At 37.4% G+C, this 16,182-nt stretch overlaps 6 protein-coding genes and 1 long non-coding RNA gene across 7 annotated transcripts; 3 read left to right on the plus strand and 4 right to left on the minus strand.

Annotated features, from left to right (window-relative positions):
• Positions 1–105: 105 nt before the first annotated feature.
• Positions 106–554, minus strand: LOC135794554 (uncharacterized). The gene is made up of 2 exons (XR_010548915.1): positions 472–554; positions 106–394 (listed from the first exon to the last, which is right to left on the minus strand). It is a non-coding gene; the product is annotated as an uncharacterized lncRNA (long non-coding RNA).
• On the plus strand, positions 377–3,728 carry LOC135794549 (uncharacterized). The gene is made up of 6 exons (XM_065305858.1): positions 377–517; positions 580–700; positions 767–1,959; positions 2,274–2,331; positions 2,417–2,455; positions 2,613–3,728. The coding sequence occupies exons 1-6, from the start codon at positions 434–436 to the stop codon at positions 3,518–3,520; spliced, it is 2,403 nt and encodes an 800-aa protein (XP_065161930.1). The 5' UTR covers positions 377–433; the 3' UTR covers positions 3,521–3,728.
• A 116-nt stretch (positions 3,729–3,844) lies between these two features.
• Nup205 (nuclear pore complex protein Nup205) lies at positions 3,845–10,306 on the plus strand. The gene is given in 7 exon segments (XM_065305856.1): positions 3,845–4,213; positions 4,268–4,422; positions 4,474–7,444; positions 7,447–8,002; positions 8,004–9,901; positions 9,963–10,087; positions 10,147–10,306. Coding segments are annotated over 7 exon segments (5,799 nt in total). The 5' UTR covers positions 3,845–4,203; the 3' UTR covers positions 10,231–10,306.
• On the minus strand, positions 10,205–11,206 carry PIG-C (phosphatidylinositol glycan anchor biosynthesis class C). Its single transcript, XM_065305861.1, has one exon. It carries the CDS (start codon positions 11,197–11,199, stop codon positions 10,339–10,341), a length of 861 nt encoding a protein of 286 aa, XP_065161933.1. The 5' UTR covers positions 11,200–11,206; the 3' UTR covers positions 10,205–10,338.
• A 97-nt stretch (positions 11,207–11,303) lies between these two features.
• Positions 11,304–11,841, minus strand: Polr2L (DNA-directed RNA polymerases I, II, and III subunit Rpb10). The gene is made up of 2 exons (XM_065305863.1): positions 11,676–11,841; positions 11,304–11,575 (listed from the first exon to the last, which is right to left on the minus strand). Exon 2 carries the CDS (start codon positions 11,558–11,560, stop codon positions 11,357–11,359), a length of 204 nt encoding a protein of 67 aa, XP_065161935.1. The 5' UTR covers positions 11,561–11,575; positions 11,676–11,841; the 3' UTR covers positions 11,304–11,356.
• A 397-nt stretch (positions 11,842–12,238) lies between these two features.
• On the plus strand, positions 12,239–13,649 carry Sumo (Small ubiquitin like modifier). The gene is made up of 3 exons (XM_065305862.1): positions 12,239–12,449; positions 12,925–13,044; positions 13,115–13,649. The coding sequence occupies exons 1-3, from the start codon at positions 12,432–12,434 to the stop codon at positions 13,244–13,246; spliced, it is 270 nt and encodes an 89-aa protein (XP_065161934.1). The 5' UTR covers positions 12,239–12,431; the 3' UTR covers positions 13,247–13,649.
• Positions 13,650–13,705: 56 nt separating this feature from the next.
• LOC135794550 (uncharacterized) lies at positions 13,706–15,821 on the minus strand. The gene is made up of 6 exons (XM_065305860.1): positions 15,660–15,821; positions 15,482–15,596; positions 15,091–15,258; positions 14,716–15,019; positions 14,277–14,652; positions 13,706–14,219 (listed from the first exon to the last, which is right to left on the minus strand). The coding sequence occupies exons 1-6, from the start codon at positions 15,720–15,722 to the stop codon at positions 13,941–13,943; spliced, it is 1,305 nt and encodes a 434-aa protein (XP_065161932.1). The 5' UTR covers positions 15,723–15,821; the 3' UTR covers positions 13,706–13,940.
• Between the last annotated feature and the right edge of the window lie 361 nt (positions 15,822–16,182).

The raw sequence follows: 16,182 nt of genomic DNA on the forward strand, positions 1-16,182 counted from the left end.
ATTTTAGTTTGATGAACACATAATTCCAAATTTATTACTAACTGGAATATAAATAGAAACAAAAAAACATTTTCGAATACTTTTCTTGAATGTAAATATTTCAAATAAGAAAAAAATAATTATTTAATTTATTCATTCAAATTATAGATAACACAAATAATAACTTTACATTCAGTCACAATAAAATTATAAAATTTATAGTTTGAAAATTTTTAAACTTGTGAGTGTAACTCTCATTCAAGTGACAGGGGGCTGATTGGAACTATAATGGCATTGGTCGGGTTTCCTTTGAACGTCGTTTGCTGTTTTGCTTCGGGTCACTTTGACTCACTTTTGCCGCCGCAATTTTATTTGTTTCCCGTTCTTGTGGTGAAGATATTCTAAATTCTTCCGGCTTAATGTAGGGTGAAAAAACAAACACTGTTAGTACTTCATGATCACCATGCAAAATACTAAAGAAAGTAAACCTACTATTAAAACAGAAGAAAGCAATGTGGATGAGGCACAGGCACTTGCGGTACCTTCTATATACCTAACCTAATGGAATTATTTATGATATTTTTATCATGTATTTTATAGAATACAGTTCCCGCAAATGAAGTTGTTAAAGAAGAAAGTGCCATAAACTTAGAAGAGACAATAATTATGTTGCCCCAAAATGACAGCTCTAAGTCTTCAGATGATTCAACAATTCTGGATGGTATACACATTACAAATTAAGATGGTAAAAATTTTTAACATTGCATTGTTTTGTGCTCTGCAATAGATGTAGCTGAAGATTTTTTTGATGACTTCAACAATAAGGAATTCCTAGCTGGACTTGATGTGGTTGATGCATGGGAAGACAATGAAAGTGAATCGAACCAACATTCAATAGACAATGAAAATGCTTGCACAAATGAGATGCCATATACAGAAACTGTGGAGAAAGAACAAACTAATCTTACAACATCTACCGAGCCTGAAAATATAATTACTGATGCTGGTGATTTAAAAAAAGATGGGCCTGCTGGTAGTAAAGTAGATAAGTTGAAAAAATATACAATTCCCAAGAGGAAATCCAAATCGCGATCTCGGTCTCTGGAAGGTAAGCCAAGAGAGCGGAATAAAACGCGTAAGTATGATACCGATAGTCGGCGCGATCCTGAAAAGGTAAACCGTGATATACAGCGCGATAAAGCAAAATGCGAGAAGGAACGCATCACGGAAAAACTGCGCATACTTGAGACAGGATTAGTGCCACCAGGAACTGAAATGGATGAACCTGCTGCTGCTACTGATGTAAGACAGCCATCGCGTCCAACAAAACGTATTTATTCGCGGAGCCCGTCACCATTCCACCGGAAACGTCGATCACCACCTGTGCAGACGATTCATACTCGCAAGCGCTATTCACCACCATATCGTCGTCGGTCTCGCACACGTTCACCTATCCCCCAGCCATTGTACGAAGCACGGTATGATAATCGCCGAAAACGGCTACGATCTCGCAGTCACAGTCCAGATCGAGCTCGACATCGTTCTCGCTCCTTGAATCGTTACCAAAAGTTATCAGCTGAGCGACACTCGTCGAAACACAGTTATGATCGATCCCCCGATCGAAAGCAATCTTTTCTTGAAGAACTAGATCGCAAACTAGCGCGAATTGAGTATGATCACATGAAGAATATTACGGCGAAGATTAATGGCGATATCTCTAGTAGTTCACACAATAGCCATAATCAATACAGTCATAGCATGCTGGGAGTTATGCCGGTGCCGCAAATGGTGCCGGCGATGGACCATACGCAATACGTCGGTGGTGCATCATACGATCAATCGTTTTTTGTGGGTAGTGGGCACGTAGTGGATCCAAATCCTTATAGTGTCGGATACCAGCAGGGTTGTGTATCATATGAGCAGATGAATACGCCGGCGCATAATTTTCAAGTTGAGACAAACGAGGAGGCCACTAAGAAGGTAATTTACTATATTTTATGAAATTTTGTCTGTTTTAGTTGATCTAATTTTAATTTAATAGTTGTAATGCTGTTTGCTTAAATTCACTCACAACTTTTGAGCGTTAAACGCGGAATTTGCTTAAAAATAGATTTATTGAGCTAATCGATCAGATTTCATATGAAATTAAAGCACATCAATCATTAAACAAAAATAATATAATCATTGTCGATGACATGCAGCAATAATTTTTGCTAAATTGAAGCGGTATGCGGCAAACCTCTTTGGAAGTTAAAATTTAACTTGAAGCATTTAAGTGTTGTTGGTTTTTTTAGCTTTTCAACGATGACAGTATATCACTCACGGAATATCTTAAACTAACGCAAAGATCTGGTAAGAATTTCTTTGTATGTTGCTCATTAAGTTGAGACTGTTTAGAAAAAGCAATCAATTAATCACATTTGTCATTATTTCTTAGACAATGCACAACAAATCCACCCAGCACACAAAGTTAAAGGTGAGTCTAGTTTATTGACATAATATTTACCATGTAAAAGTTCTGATTGTAAGCAGAAGTGAAATTTGCGAAATTGGAGCTTTAGTTAACTATGCTTTATTGAAATAAGGCAATTGAACGTATTGTTTAAGTGATATTGGGATTTGTAAACTTGTAGTGTTAAATCGTTGTCAAGACGCATTGACGCTAATATCGGAATTGCAGCGGCCGAACGGCCGTTTCTACAGCTGCGTAAACCGTCTCCAAAAGATCGATTCCACTCAATCACCGAGTACATCGGGATGTGGAAGTCCAAAGTTTGGTTCTCCTATACACTTCAGATTCACATCAAAACGCACTGTCAACGAAAAGCAGCCCACATCTCTCAGCAGGTTATTGGCGCGGCTGGATATAAAGGAAAAGCTCGTTATTCTTCCAACAGGTGACGATTTGCAGCAGAAGACTTTTGAAGATGCGATATCACAAACCTCTGACTATGAGTGTGAAAAGTGTACAAAGTTCAAGCAAATTCAACGCATTGACGTCGCCGTGCAGTGCATGCCAAGTACTCAAGAGTTTGGCGCCAACGTTACCGAGGACGATTTTCTGGCGAATGCACAAAGCCTCCTGAAAAATGTACTCAAACACCAATCTTTCGCGTCGCTTACCCCGGCGCAGATACTTGCGCAATTGAGCGAGAACAAGGACGAGAAGGAGGAGCGACGTCCACAGCAACCTCAGATGCAAGAATTTGTGCGACGGGAAAGGCGAGAGAGCAATAGCAGTAGTGATTTTGAGCGAAGGAACAATAGGCCCCAGAATCAGCAAGGTGGATATCCCAGCAAGTATCACGAGCAGAGTGGGTCGCAACGCAATCCGCTAATTGGATATACCCAACAGATGGGACCGGGAGCTGTACCACCACCAATGGGCATTGGTATTATGGGCTCCCAGCAAGGACATCGCGCTATGCGTCCAGGTTTTTTCCCGCGACGCCCACTTCTGAATCCAAATCAACCGCCCAGATATGGCCCTAATTTTGGCCCGAACACGATGCATAATTATCCAGTGAGGAGATATCATTAAGAGCTTTGCAATCAATGGCTGTTCATATTCTGATAAACGTAAACCTTATATTTTTTAACCGTTTTGATATGAATTATGTATTTGATTTTTATATTTATATAAAACTTGGAAATAAAAGAAATCCTTTTATCTTTATTTTTGTTGAGGAAGGCCTCCATAATTTAATTGTTTTCAATAAACAAAAATTTTTATATAAAAAAATACACAAGCCAATTTGTAGTTATTTACTTCATTTATTTAAAAAACCTGTTTTAGCATTTATCTTTTTCTTTATTATTGAATATAATGGTGTGGTTCCTGTTCATTTTTGTAAGGTTATTAATTAATAGTAGATTTTTTTAGCTTTTCAGATTATCTCTTTCGTTTCAAGTTGAATTTTTTCCGACGGTGTCCACAGCAACGTAAGGATTTAAAGTTTACATTTTAAACGAGTACCAATAGGATAGTGGCGCGCTCTACCGGCGAATGTTCTGTTCCCTAGACGGAGACCATTCGTTTTTAACATGATCTGTACTGCAGTACATCAAACACATGTAGAAAAACGCCGGGAACAGTTGATGTGCGTTTGTGGTTAGTGTTCGTTTATAAAATCGTAAAGTTAAAACAAATCGAAGCCTTCCAGTGTTACCCAGGACATTAACAACTAGCAAAAGTCTGTGGACGTACTGAGCAACGTTTCTAAAATGAGTGAAGGTATTACTCAAATTGAACAATGTATTTTAAATAGCTAATTCATAAATTTTGTAGCAAAAACAGAAGACTTGTGGTATCCATACCGAGACTTGTTCGATACCGTAAACAAGCATTTAACGTCCGAAAATAATGATCCTAGCACGTATGGTGACTTCGAGAAGGTCCTGCGAAAATGCCGACAGAGTTTCTTTTCATTACTACACAATCTGGTATGTTAAACATTGTTAAAAATGTAATAACTTTAATATATTCTTATTCAGCCCAAAAACCAAAAACAAAGGGAAGAGCTGAAGAAGGGACAAGAAGATGGAATTGCTATCAAAGGCATTGGCCATCATGTGCTTTCCAAGGAACTCTTTCAGGAGGTCACAATCATCTCAGACATGTATGATATGAATGAATATGTGGCTTTGGATTTGCTATGCACTGCACAAATGCAACTACCTTACTTTCTTGATCTACCAAGAGGTTTAGTAGCTATTGCATTATATTATGATGGCAGGAAATACTTAGTTTCCACTTTGAGGATGTTACTTCAGGCAAGAACTGGCGTTTCTTGGGCTATGAGTTTGCCACCATCAATTCAAAGATTTATAAATTCTTACACAGACCAACTACTTGAGAATGGCTTGATAACTAGAATTCTAGAATTGCTTAAATCAATGGATCTGACTAAAGAACTAGAATTACTTCAGAATAACTTAGCGCTTGGTGGACCAACTCACCGGAAACAAATAACAGACACATTCAACTCAATCAAACTATTGCTGGCTGATTGTTTGTTTATTCTATCATGTCAGAGTGGATTAAATAAATCTTCAATGTTGGCACTCATACAACATTTGAAAGAAGTGAAACTTGAAGAAGAAGCATCTGGAAAGTTGGATAATGTTACACTGTATTTGATCATGGCGTTAACTTACGGTGTAGATTTAAGTGTGTTGCATACTCGAGAAGATGGCGAAGAAGTTGTGCAAAAATTGCCGATTTTAGCGGATCCAACACTGATTACAACGCTTACGAAAGAGCTAAGCCCGAAAAATTCGACATGGCAATGCGAGGGACTTCAAGCTGTGGCTGCTTTTGCGTTTTCTGTTTGTTTATCATCCCTGCGGAGTGTTAGCCAAGGCCAAAATATGCAGAATTTGGTAGATCAAGAAGATGAATTAATCGATGCGGCAATTGTGATGAACGTATTCGACTTCATGGCGGTGAAATTCCTCGACAACGACCAGTTTTTCCAGGAGGAATTCATGGTAAAACGTGTGCATCATTTGTTTTGCGATTTCGTGGTGCAAATGTATCCGAAAATCAAAGATTTGCGTCTTAAAGCTGACGAAACAGCGAAAACAATTCAGTCGTACCTTCACGAAGGTTTAGAATTACCCGCGAATTTATCGAGGTACTTTGAAAGTCTTCTCAATGCTCTGGCGAAACTCTACAGCAAGGATCCAAATAAATTGGAGTTAATGATGGATTATTGGTGTCCCATCGACAGCACACACAATCTGGCTCATTATAGGACACATCCAAGGTCAGTGGCATTGTTTAAATTTGTCCGGCTTGCTGGAGACATGTTGCCGCCATCTTTGTTTGTTCATTACTTGAATTTTTTGCGTGCGTTGTGTAATTGTCAGCAAGGCGCACGTAATTGTTTCAATATGTTAAAACAACCATCAGGGTATAATAATACTGTCAGTTGGGATCATTTCTTTATGTCTTTCAATCAATACAACGCCAATTTGAAACAGGATTTACCGCCTGTATCAGAATCAATATACAGACATAGTAGACTTTATACCAAGGGTATAACACCGCAGGAAATCGAAGGTTTGCATGCGGTACTCATGTTGATGAAAACAGTGAGTGATAATGATGATTTTTCTCGACTTGCGCTATGTGAACATCCCGGTTGGGCACCATTAAATGTCCTCCTGGGACTTGTCAGTTGTTCCATACCGATTCCACTGAAAGCGGACATGTTGCAAGTCTTGGCGTCACTGGCGAAGTCAAAGGAGATAGCAGCGCAGATCTGGAACAATCTGGAAACTTCCCAGATTCTTGTAACGATTCCATCAACATCTAGCTATCAACCGAGGGGAATACAAACTGAATTAGATGAAGTCGAATCTCGTTTGGAGGAGTATCCATTAACAAGAGCTTTCTTGACTTTGATAGACATTTTAACGAATTCAGGAATACCTAGGACTTTGGGTGCTGGACCACGACAACCTGGTTTTGATCCGTATCTCTTCTTCATCGTAAACTCGGTGTTTTTGAAGTTTAACAGTCGCAACTATAAAAATCCATCAGAAAAATGGGAGATTGCTGCACTTTGCATAAAATTATTCGATAAATTTCTCACGGTTTATGAACCTGAAGGCACTGATTTTCCAAACATCAACAAACAGAATGAGTTTAACTCTCCGCCGGGTTTTCATCTCATGTTACAACTCCATTCGAAATCGGAGTTGTTCAATGGACTTCTATTTGTTATCAACGAAGGTAATAAAGTCTACGATGCTTGCGTGCCTTTCCCAGGTGAAAAACATTTGGATACTGCGACTTATCACGCGATGTGCATTATAGACAGATGTTTGAGATTACAATCGAAGTTTTTCAATCTTCTAACATCGTCCAGCAGTCCGGTACTGTTGGTAAACATGCATAAGTTACTCTTGACACTCAACCCTCAATCCGGACGCCCAGATTATATCTTAAACATTGTGAAATATTTGAATTATCAATCACAACTTCCGAAACAATGTCTTGTTGCTTTGAAGATTCTGCGAGCGTTGACTAGTTCACAGTTAACACACAGTCAGATTATGAATATTCTTCTTTCAAGTAATCAAGAGAAGGTTTACCTTCACGGATTTGTTAAATGTCTGGATGAAGTCCTCGATGATGAAAATGAGTATATTGCTTTAACGAAGAAAGAGATTTTTAGTTTATTGCATCAGTGCCTGCCGTATAACTCGCCGAACTTAAGTCAGTTTTTATTTGGTTTTGATCTGCAGAGAGATGTGAGTACTACTGTTTTTCAACTGCCTGGTGTGTTGAATACGCCGAGATCTTGTATTCATTCACTATTAACTCTTTTGCGACACATTCTCCTTGGACGGTTGGAACAAGATCAGAGTATTATTGAAGAATGTTATCACATGTTGTATTCTCTGTGTTCAAACCCGAAAACGGCGGATCCTGTCTTGCGTTTAATCAGAAGTCAACAGTTGTTTTTAAGAAACACATCAACTACTGCCATCATAATTATACAAATGGTATACATGAATTGAACAAGATGTCTTGGTTATTAAAAACATTGGCGATTGAATTACGCCTGGCATGTTGTAACAAACAGATTGTTAATCTGAAACAGATTACTTCTGTCCTCGTTGGGCTGCCGGCCGAAGCGCAGCCGGATTTCTTTGATTTGAGTGAGAAAACCGGCGAACCACGCACTGAAGACTTTGTTATGACTATTGAACACTTGAAACAAGACAATTTCTTGGTGAAACTTATCGCTAACTTTGATTTAAGTATGCAGAAGATAGTCGCACCCGAATGGGGTTTCTTTGATCAGAATTCCCTTGAAAATTACCTTGCTGGTTGCGAACAGGAAGGTAATCCGAAGCTAATTGATATTAAAAGATTACATCGCAATTTGATTGAGGAAATTACCGCCGCACAAGGGACTACAGCGCTTGGACAACGCCAGGCCATGATGGATGAGTTACAGAAAGTGTTGCTACATGCTGTTAACATCAATAATTCACGAAAAACTGCTGCTAGTAGCGAAATTCGTTGATGCTTGGAGACAAGTCGTACAGGTGATGATTACCTACCTTCCAATTGAGATTATCGCACCCAAGGACCAAGTTTTACTCCAGATTTATCTCCTGGATGTTATTTTGAATAAGAGTGTCAAACTTGTGCTACAACCTGATGTTGCCAATTATCTCTCAGGGACTGTCATGTTATTGATCGAAAACATGAGAAAGAGTCACATTAAAGATCAGAAATTCAATCAGATGTTGTTCCATGATAAACAATACGATACGAGGAGTATGATTGATTTGAACATGCCTCTGGTTCGTACGATTTTGAATAATCTTGTGCAATGGATTATCATCTCAGATAATCAGTCGCAGAAGTTGCGGATTAATTTATACGCCGCCCTCGCGACTTTCTTGCAATTGATTCACGTGATTGACGACCCGAAGGAAAACAAAGTCAATGATAGTTTGTATGTCAGCCGTTTGGATAACTCAAAGTTTCGATTACAGGATGAGATATCATCTGTGTATATTTCCTCTCATGTTCTATCAAATTTTGGAGAAAAGTTGATAGATGTATTTTGTTATGATTGTACAGGCGGGCAGGAAATTTGTAAAATGTTGGCATTATCATGCTTCAGTTTATTGTTGGGGTTGAGCGGAAGCGTGAATTGGATTGGTCACATGGCCGGAAGAGGATATCTCAAACATATTATTGAAAGTATACTGAAAATGGATAAAGATCTTCGAGATGTTCTTGAACCACTACCGGAGAGTTTGAAGAGCATTTATTTGTTTGATGCTAAGATGTCTTTTCTTGCAAGAATTGCTACAACACGAATTGGATCAGAATTATTATTGGAACATAAAATTTTCACGGTATTGTCGACGATGAAAGTGTTTGATTTCCATCCGGAGTTATCTAAACATTTACAGGATGATGATGAGGATCATTTGATTATGACCGTGCAACAGAGATATCTACAAATATGGGAACCTAGTTTATATCTCTGCAACGCCATGTTGACTAGTTTGGGAACCGATCATCAAGCCGCAGTTACTCAAATCATCAATTTCCTCTTGAACCACTTAGACGTGATTGAATTGGTGTTGCGTTCGGCAAATCCGTCGTTGTCGCTGGAATCTCTAAAGGAAATATCAATGGTGACTTCTATCATCGCCCGAACTGCAAATAATGATGTGTTGAGCACGTTTGATAACCAGATTGTTGATGGTCAGCCGATTAACAATCGGTCACAGTTGTGTCGTGTACAAAAACTGATGCTGGCATTGGTTCCGAAATTCATTCTTCAAGAGAGTATCCTACGAGAATTGTTGTGTGATCCACACAATGAGAAAGCATCATACAAAACATCAGAGAGATTATCCTACGCGCTGGAAATCATCGGAAATCTTCTCTTGTATTGTAGAAATATCATTCAGAGTAATGGAATTGATCATGATAGTGTCGGAGTTGTCTTACAACCGACATTAAATGACAGTCTTTTGATTGGTGTAAACGGCGCCAATAAAAAGAACTACAATGATCATTCGCCGTCGCTGGGAGTTGTTGTTCAAGAGTTAATCAACAATGTCAATTACTACCATAAAGAGAGAGGTACTTTGGACTTTTTACAACGTAAAGAGAATGAAATACCTGGTTTAGATGCGGTGGATTTAAAGGAGTTTGGAGTCGGTGAAGGGTTTGATGTAAGCATTATGCGAGATGAGGCGCTGGAGATGATCAGTGCTAAACTGGTGATGAAAAAGCACGATATTGATCATTGTTTGTTAATCATCGAGCATGCTATGTACATCATTTGGGCACATTTGAACTATTACATGCTCAAAGCCATTCCAAAAGCGAAAAGTTATGGTTTAAATGTGACGAATTCAGCCTTAAACATGAACAGTAAGTTTTTAAAACTAAAAAATTTATTTGAACTTTAAAATAAATTTTATTTTGATAACAGGTACCTTAGCTTCATCGTCAGAAGCAATGTGGAGGGTGACCACAGATGACATCAGTAATTTAAAACAAGGATTGGTTTCTATCTTTAACGATAGTTTTTGTAGGAGACTTATTGAGACTTCACAGGTAAGAAACTTATTTAAAATTATTTATTTTCATTTACAATGCTTGACATTATTTCTCAGGGTCGTTCGCAAGCTGATGCAGGATTTATGGATGTCCTTTTGCGTAAAATCAAACGCCTTATTCAATTCGTCCCTGTGCGATAAGGTATTTTTATTACAAACATTTTGGTAATAACTTTACAAGTTTTTTTTATAATAAACTATAGATATAATGAACTAATACACTGTTTTGTCAATGAATTTTTAAAATAACTAGGAAGTCTTCTTTAATAACAAATCATTAATGTGATCTGCTTCCTGGACAATCGCCTCATCCCACGGCCCGTAGATGTTATCTTTGAAGTGTTGATACCGGATGTACAACATTGGACAAATTAAGTTTATAAAAATGATAAGGCATGTAAACTCAATGGTTAACAATAAGGATACATGTAATAGAACACCATAATTAATGACTATCAATAATACTGACATGATGATTGTCTGCTGAAACTTCTTCCTCAATAATGGAAACAACACAAACATTTCAATGGCAATTGTTATTAGTATAAACGCATCTTTTGGCGATGCAAGTCGTGATGCCAGACAAATTGAGGCAAACACAGCAGCACTCAGGGAAAAACTATTGGAAACCAAAGCAATTGGCACACCATAATCAAAAAATATCAGATGAATTAACATCATCATGGTAGACATTGTATAAATGGTGTTTGTACTAATAGTATCTGTTAAAGTATGCAGCAGGGGAGAGAACAACTGTCCAAACACAAAGAATATCAGCAATGTTCTTACATCATTTCCAATTTTGATTCTTAGATCTCTTTTGTCACTGAATCTATGCACCAGGAATATAAGGATTGTTAGTGTATTCATTGAGTGGAATATTGTATCGTTCGGCAGCCATTCGTTGTAGATGAACATGTAGATCAGTATGAAGAGTGTGACTGTGCACAGTTCTTCTGTTAGATGCAGAGAGCCTTTGATAGCATCTATTAGGGTTGTTGGTTTGTATTTTTCGGCACGTTTCAGGTTCCATAGGAATAATTTATCTGTGTAGTTATCGGGGTAGCCTTGGTCTTCATATAAAATTTTCCTCCATGGTTTAGTTGCCATTTGGTTCAAATTTTAAAGTTTTGTGGTAAAATAAGTGAATAATACTACTTTTGAGGTTATGTCTATTTGTTGCGCACATGCGCCTTAAAAATAAAACAAATAAATTTAAAAGATTATCACAAACAAAATTTATTCCTATTATCTATTTTACTATATTCTACTTCTCAAGTGGAGCATAATTTAACAATTTTTCAATTAAATCCACATGACCTAACAACATTCTTCTACAGCAGTATCTTTTCAGGCCTAGGGCATCCAAAGCATCACCTTCTGTGTATTCAGCTTGAAGCAGGCCCAAATAGGCCTCCCATTTGTTGCCAATTACTTTTCCACAAGTAAAACATCTCACCGGAATGATCATTTTGAAGCTGTTTTGCTAAAAAACATAGTTCTCAGTATAGTATATCAAAGTATATCAAGTATATCAAAGTTATTAATGTAGATTTTACTCATTCATGTTTTTGATATAAACTCACCTGATTTCACAACGTTCTTGGCTTGGTTTTAACTAAAATACAAATTTTATTGGACGATGAGAAGAAACACAAGAATCGTTTGTTGTGAAATGTTTTATAACCTCTTGCATTCACGACCGAGAAAACAAGCGCGAAGTTGCCATTTTGAAAATATCGACCTCAACATCCGGTAAGGCTAAAAGCAAAAAGACCCGCGTTATTTTTCTTATATATTAATAACATTTCAGCAACACTAGATTGTTAACGAGTAAATATAATTTAAAATGCTGCAATAATACAAATTAATTTGTCGATGTTTGTATTGTTTACGTTTTGGCGCTAATCGTTTGTTCGTTGCAGTTGACTAGCGCAGTGTGACAACAAAATGTGTTGATGTAAAATAACTATCATAAGTGACAAGAAAATCGATGCTAAATTTAATGTGAATATTGAAAATTAATGTTTTACTTGGTTGTTATAATTAATGTTCATTTGCAACTATGTTAATTTTAAAAATTGATTGTTGCTTGGGGTGGTTTCAGTTTGGCAACACCGCGTGGCTGTGTTCAATTGAGCTGCGAGGTCACTTCCGTTTCGAATCTGTTGCCGAATAATCATACCAGAAAGCCGGCCATTATTTGGTGAAGCTGCTTTAGCTGCGTGTGTTTTCTGCAAGAAACCGCCTTTGCCGCATTGCATCTCGCCGCTTCAACGGTCGTTCGGATCAACGCTAGTGTTCTCATCTTCCGGTAATCTCAAAACCAGCCGAATTTCGCAATGGGTGACGATAAGAAGGTAAGATATTCCGACACCTAACCATAAAACGTCAAGCGGCATTAAATTCTCGCATTTGTTTCGCACCAAACTTCCATGTTTCAGCAAAGATTGGGCTTTGATAAACACATAAATTTTATCGCCGTTTAACGCGGTTATAATTTCACTTTTACATGATTCTCGGAATATAAATTGTGCAGTATGATAGACTGAAACAGCAAAAGTACATTTCACTTGTGTTTTAATACAATATTCGAAATTATAACGTATTTTTATCCCAATGTTTGTGCTATGTGTCAATTTGTGAAAATACATAACGATTGATGTAGAATACAAGAGTGGTGATTTTTTATTCTATAAAATTGCTGTAATGCTTGAAATTGTCAACAAAATCAGTGAATAGTTAAGTAATTTATTTTAATACTAACAAGTTTTTAGTTTATTTGAATAATATGTTTATTCTACGAAATTTTAACGTTTTATTTTATGTTATCAGCCAACAGACCCTGAAAGCTTGAACTTGAAAGTTCTGGGCCAGGACAACACTGTAGTTCAATTCAAAATCAAGAAGCACACCCCACTTAGGAAGCTCATGAGCGCATATTGCGAACGTGCCGTAAGTTCGAAAACCTCACAACTAGCATTTAATCCCAATTGTATTTCTTATTATCAACGAATTCCAACAGGGTCTCAGTATGAATGTGGTGAGATTCCGCTTTGATGGCAACCCGATTAACGAAATGGATACGCCGACTTCTCTAGAGATGCAGGAGGGTGACACCATCGAGGTCTATCAGGCGCAGACCGGCGGATACTAATTTTTAAGTGTTATTTTAATTCCAACACACATCACCCTGGCGCCGCCATTACCACCATTTTTTGTGTCCTCATTGTCTGTCCGTTTTTTGGGAAATCGACGGTGTTCGCGTGCGTGCGCCAGAGTTGTGTTATTTAATGTATAGATTATAAACGAACAGTTACGTTAAGCGCATCTCTTAAAACTAATTTTTCATACACGACAGTATATAACGCAGCAAAATCAACCAGAATACAGTTTACAGCAAAACAAAATACGCGGGAAATTTAATGATGTAATTTTATCGTGTGCGCCCGATGGCGGGCTGGTTCTGGACCAGGATGGAATTCATTTGATTTCGGACGATTTGTTTACGATTTTCAAGTATGTAGAATTAAAATAAACAAACAAACTTTTTGTAATAATTTAACATTATTTCTGTGTAAGCATTGGATTACCTTTTAAAATAAGTGAAAAATCATTCAGAAGTAACTTGATATTTATATTTTTGTACTTAAAATATGCTGAGTCGGTGTATGTAATCACTGCAGCCTTGGACGTTGATTTTATGCGTTACAAAATGGCGGAAATATGCTTACATAAGCATATTTTTGAGGTTACAAAGGAATTAACCTTGAAACATATATAATTACATAGGAAAACAGCTGGATTGTTAAACAAGTTCAATTGTTTTCCGAAGATGGCTGCTCTTTGTTTCACTTTTTCTTCTTTTGGGTTGAAACCTTTGTTGCTTTCAATTTAGTAGCAATCGCCTCATCTCCGAATGAATTGAAATGTAAATTCCAAAACACACAGCACGCGATTACGCAAATAAGGCTAACAATAGCAATCATCTCGACTTGGTTCTGAAGTGGTACTCCACACGCAGTGTACCAATGTGAGCCATGCGGCGGTATTTGCTCCTTGGGGATGCAATGGAAGTCGAAATACTTCTCATCGTAATCACTTACGCACAAAAACTGACGCTTTTTTAACTGAAAATAAATTTTCGCTTCAATAAAAGTTTTTAAATTAATTAAAGATCAACTTACCACACCGAAAACAGTTTGTACTGGAACAATTTTATCACAAGGGCCTACAGGTTCCTTTAAACCAACAGCGATCTCGTCTTCCGGTTTGAAAAATATCGGCATTATTAAAAAGCTTGTGTAATGCACAATTAAGTGTAAAATCAACAGAAAAGTTGATTTGAATGTTTTCGGTTTAATGTCGTTATTGTTTCGTTGTGCTTTGCGATCGCCACTCCAAATAATCAATAAGAAAATAGCGAAAAGAATGAAGAATGTAACTTCACTGTGGAGTTTGTACACGTCGTGAAGTGGATGATAAATTGGAATGAACATTAGAATTCCACCAGGGGTGCCAAGCAATGAAGCAAACAGCGTGCATAGAATTTCTTTCCACATTCTAAAAGATTAAAAGTTTTAATGTTAATTTTTTAAACGTAGAAAGCAAATAATGACGTCTTACGTTGATGCTTCCCACTTGCCGCCATCTTTGTTACTACACATTCTCCTGCGGAAGAAATGAAACCAGAATGTGAAACTTGCGGCGAAACACGCGTGGAAATAGTAGGAATTCCATGGCACCCAGTAATGCCGGTCGTAAATGTTTGGGTCGGTGTCGTGCCATGTCCAATGCAGGAAGTTGACGCTAATAATGTCGTACGGAATGTCGACGAGTACGGTACACAAACCGACAGCGAACGGTTCAGCCCATAAGGGTAGTTTTAACTTTGAAACTGCCACTGATGCTTGGTAGAGAAAGCATGGATCTAAAGTGTTTATATAAATCTTAGTATAAGTCCTAAAGACAAATAAAATTGCACAAGTTTCTTATACATACACAGGAAAATTATGTGCAGGGGCAATCTTTGTCCAAGAAAAATGATTGGTGTTTGAGAATGCCAAAAGTTGTCGATGTCCGGCACCCAGTACGACATCATCTCCACCACTAGGCCGTGTAATAATATTCCGATCCATAAGTAAATAAATCTTTGGCGTTTAATTAATGCTGCAATCAATTAAAAATTTAAAATCTTAAATATAAAATCTAATTTAGTGATTTAATGTATGCAACCGCATATACACGCACGTTAACTTTGTTTTGTTACCGCGGTAACAATACATTTGAGTTTGTTTATTCGGATCGGAATTAGTTGTGAGTGTGCAATTCACGCGGCGCGGACGTAGTGGGTATAACTGAAATTAATTGAAAGACATTCAAGTGTTGTTACCGTGTATGAACGTTAGAAGTCCACCCAATAAGAAGGCAAACTGCGAGATGAGGTAAGTCGGTTCATGTTTCCAATGATATTCGATGTCCGATACTTGTACGAACCAGTCCCAGAACTAAACATGCAAATTTGTCGCATAAAAATCATGTCTGCGGAGAACATCACGCGATTTACTTACGTTTTCATAGTCGATGCTCGGATAAGACACGCCAGGTGACCTCAAGTCTTGATTTTTGACCATATCGCAGGATTTTATCGCTTGTGCAGCGAACAAGCCGGTGAGACGGGTAACGCGCGTATGCGAGACGGAATATGCTTGAAACTTGAAAATAAATCTCAATACAGTCCAATGTTATCTATCTCTACACGAATACAAATATTATCAGTCGGGCACTTCGATAAGTAATTCGTGAATATTTTTAACATGTTGCTAGACGGCATTAAGTAAAACACGTTGGACCGTTAATTTGTTGCATGATTTCTGCTTATTTTGGAAATTTACATTTTTTTGCGTTTTAAATTTTTGAAATATTTAATTTGAATGAAATATAATGTAGAATTTTTAGCTAAGGGTAAAAATTGGACAAAATGGCTACGGAAAAATGTATTTACAGAACATGGGAACTATATTAATATTTAATTAATACTTGGAATAAAACGTGTCTGTGATTAAAATCAGAGCGAAACCAAGTTTAATCTTA

Source organism: Atheta coriaria, unplaced genomic scaffold (assembly GCF_025399875.1).
Source record: "Atheta coriaria isolate IRGN ID8LTWV9N9 unplaced genomic scaffold, Caltech_Dcor_3.1 hic_scaffold_6_pilon, whole genome shotgun sequence".
Taxonomy (NCBI): Eukaryota; Metazoa; Arthropoda; class Insecta; order Coleoptera; family Staphylinidae; genus Dalotia; species Dalotia coriaria.

Bases quoted from the DNA above. Each gene is read 5' to 3' on its own strand.
- Polr2L (XM_065305863.1), bottom strand. From the start codon at position 11,560: ATGATCATTCCGGTGAGATGTTTTACTTGTGGAAAAGTAATTGGCAAC.
- LOC135794549 (XM_065305858.1), top strand. From the start codon at position 434: ATGATCACCATGCAAAATACTAAAGAAAGTAAACCTACTATTAAAACA. The intron at 518-579 runs GTACCTTCTATA...TGTATTTTATAG, and splicing joins ATGAGGCACAGGCACTTGCG to AATACAGTTCCCGCAAATGA. The intron at 701-766 runs GTATACACATTA...GCTCTGCAATAG, and splicing joins TGATTCAACAATTCTGGATG to ATGTAGCTGAAGATTTTTTT.
- LOC135794550 (XM_065305860.1), bottom strand. From the start codon at position 15,722: ATGGTCAAAAATCAAGACTTGAGGTCACCTGGCGTGTCTTATCCGAGC. The intron at 14,653-14,715 runs GTAAGACGTCAT...TTAATCTTTTAG, and splicing joins GGCAAGTGGGAAGCATCAAC to AATGTGGAAAGAAATTCTAT. The intron at 14,220-14,276 runs GTAAGTTGATCT...ATTTATTTTCAG, and splicing joins TACAAACTGTTTTCGGTGTG to TTAAAAAAGCGTCAGTTTTT.
- PIG-C (XM_065305861.1), bottom strand. From the start codon at position 11,199: ATGGCAACTAAACCATGGAGGAAAATTTTATATGAAGACCAAGGCTAC.
- Sumo (XM_065305862.1), top strand. The intron at 13,045-13,114 runs GTAAGTTCGAAA...GAATTCCAACAG, and splicing joins GCGCATATTGCGAACGTGCC to GGTCTCAGTATGAATGTGGT.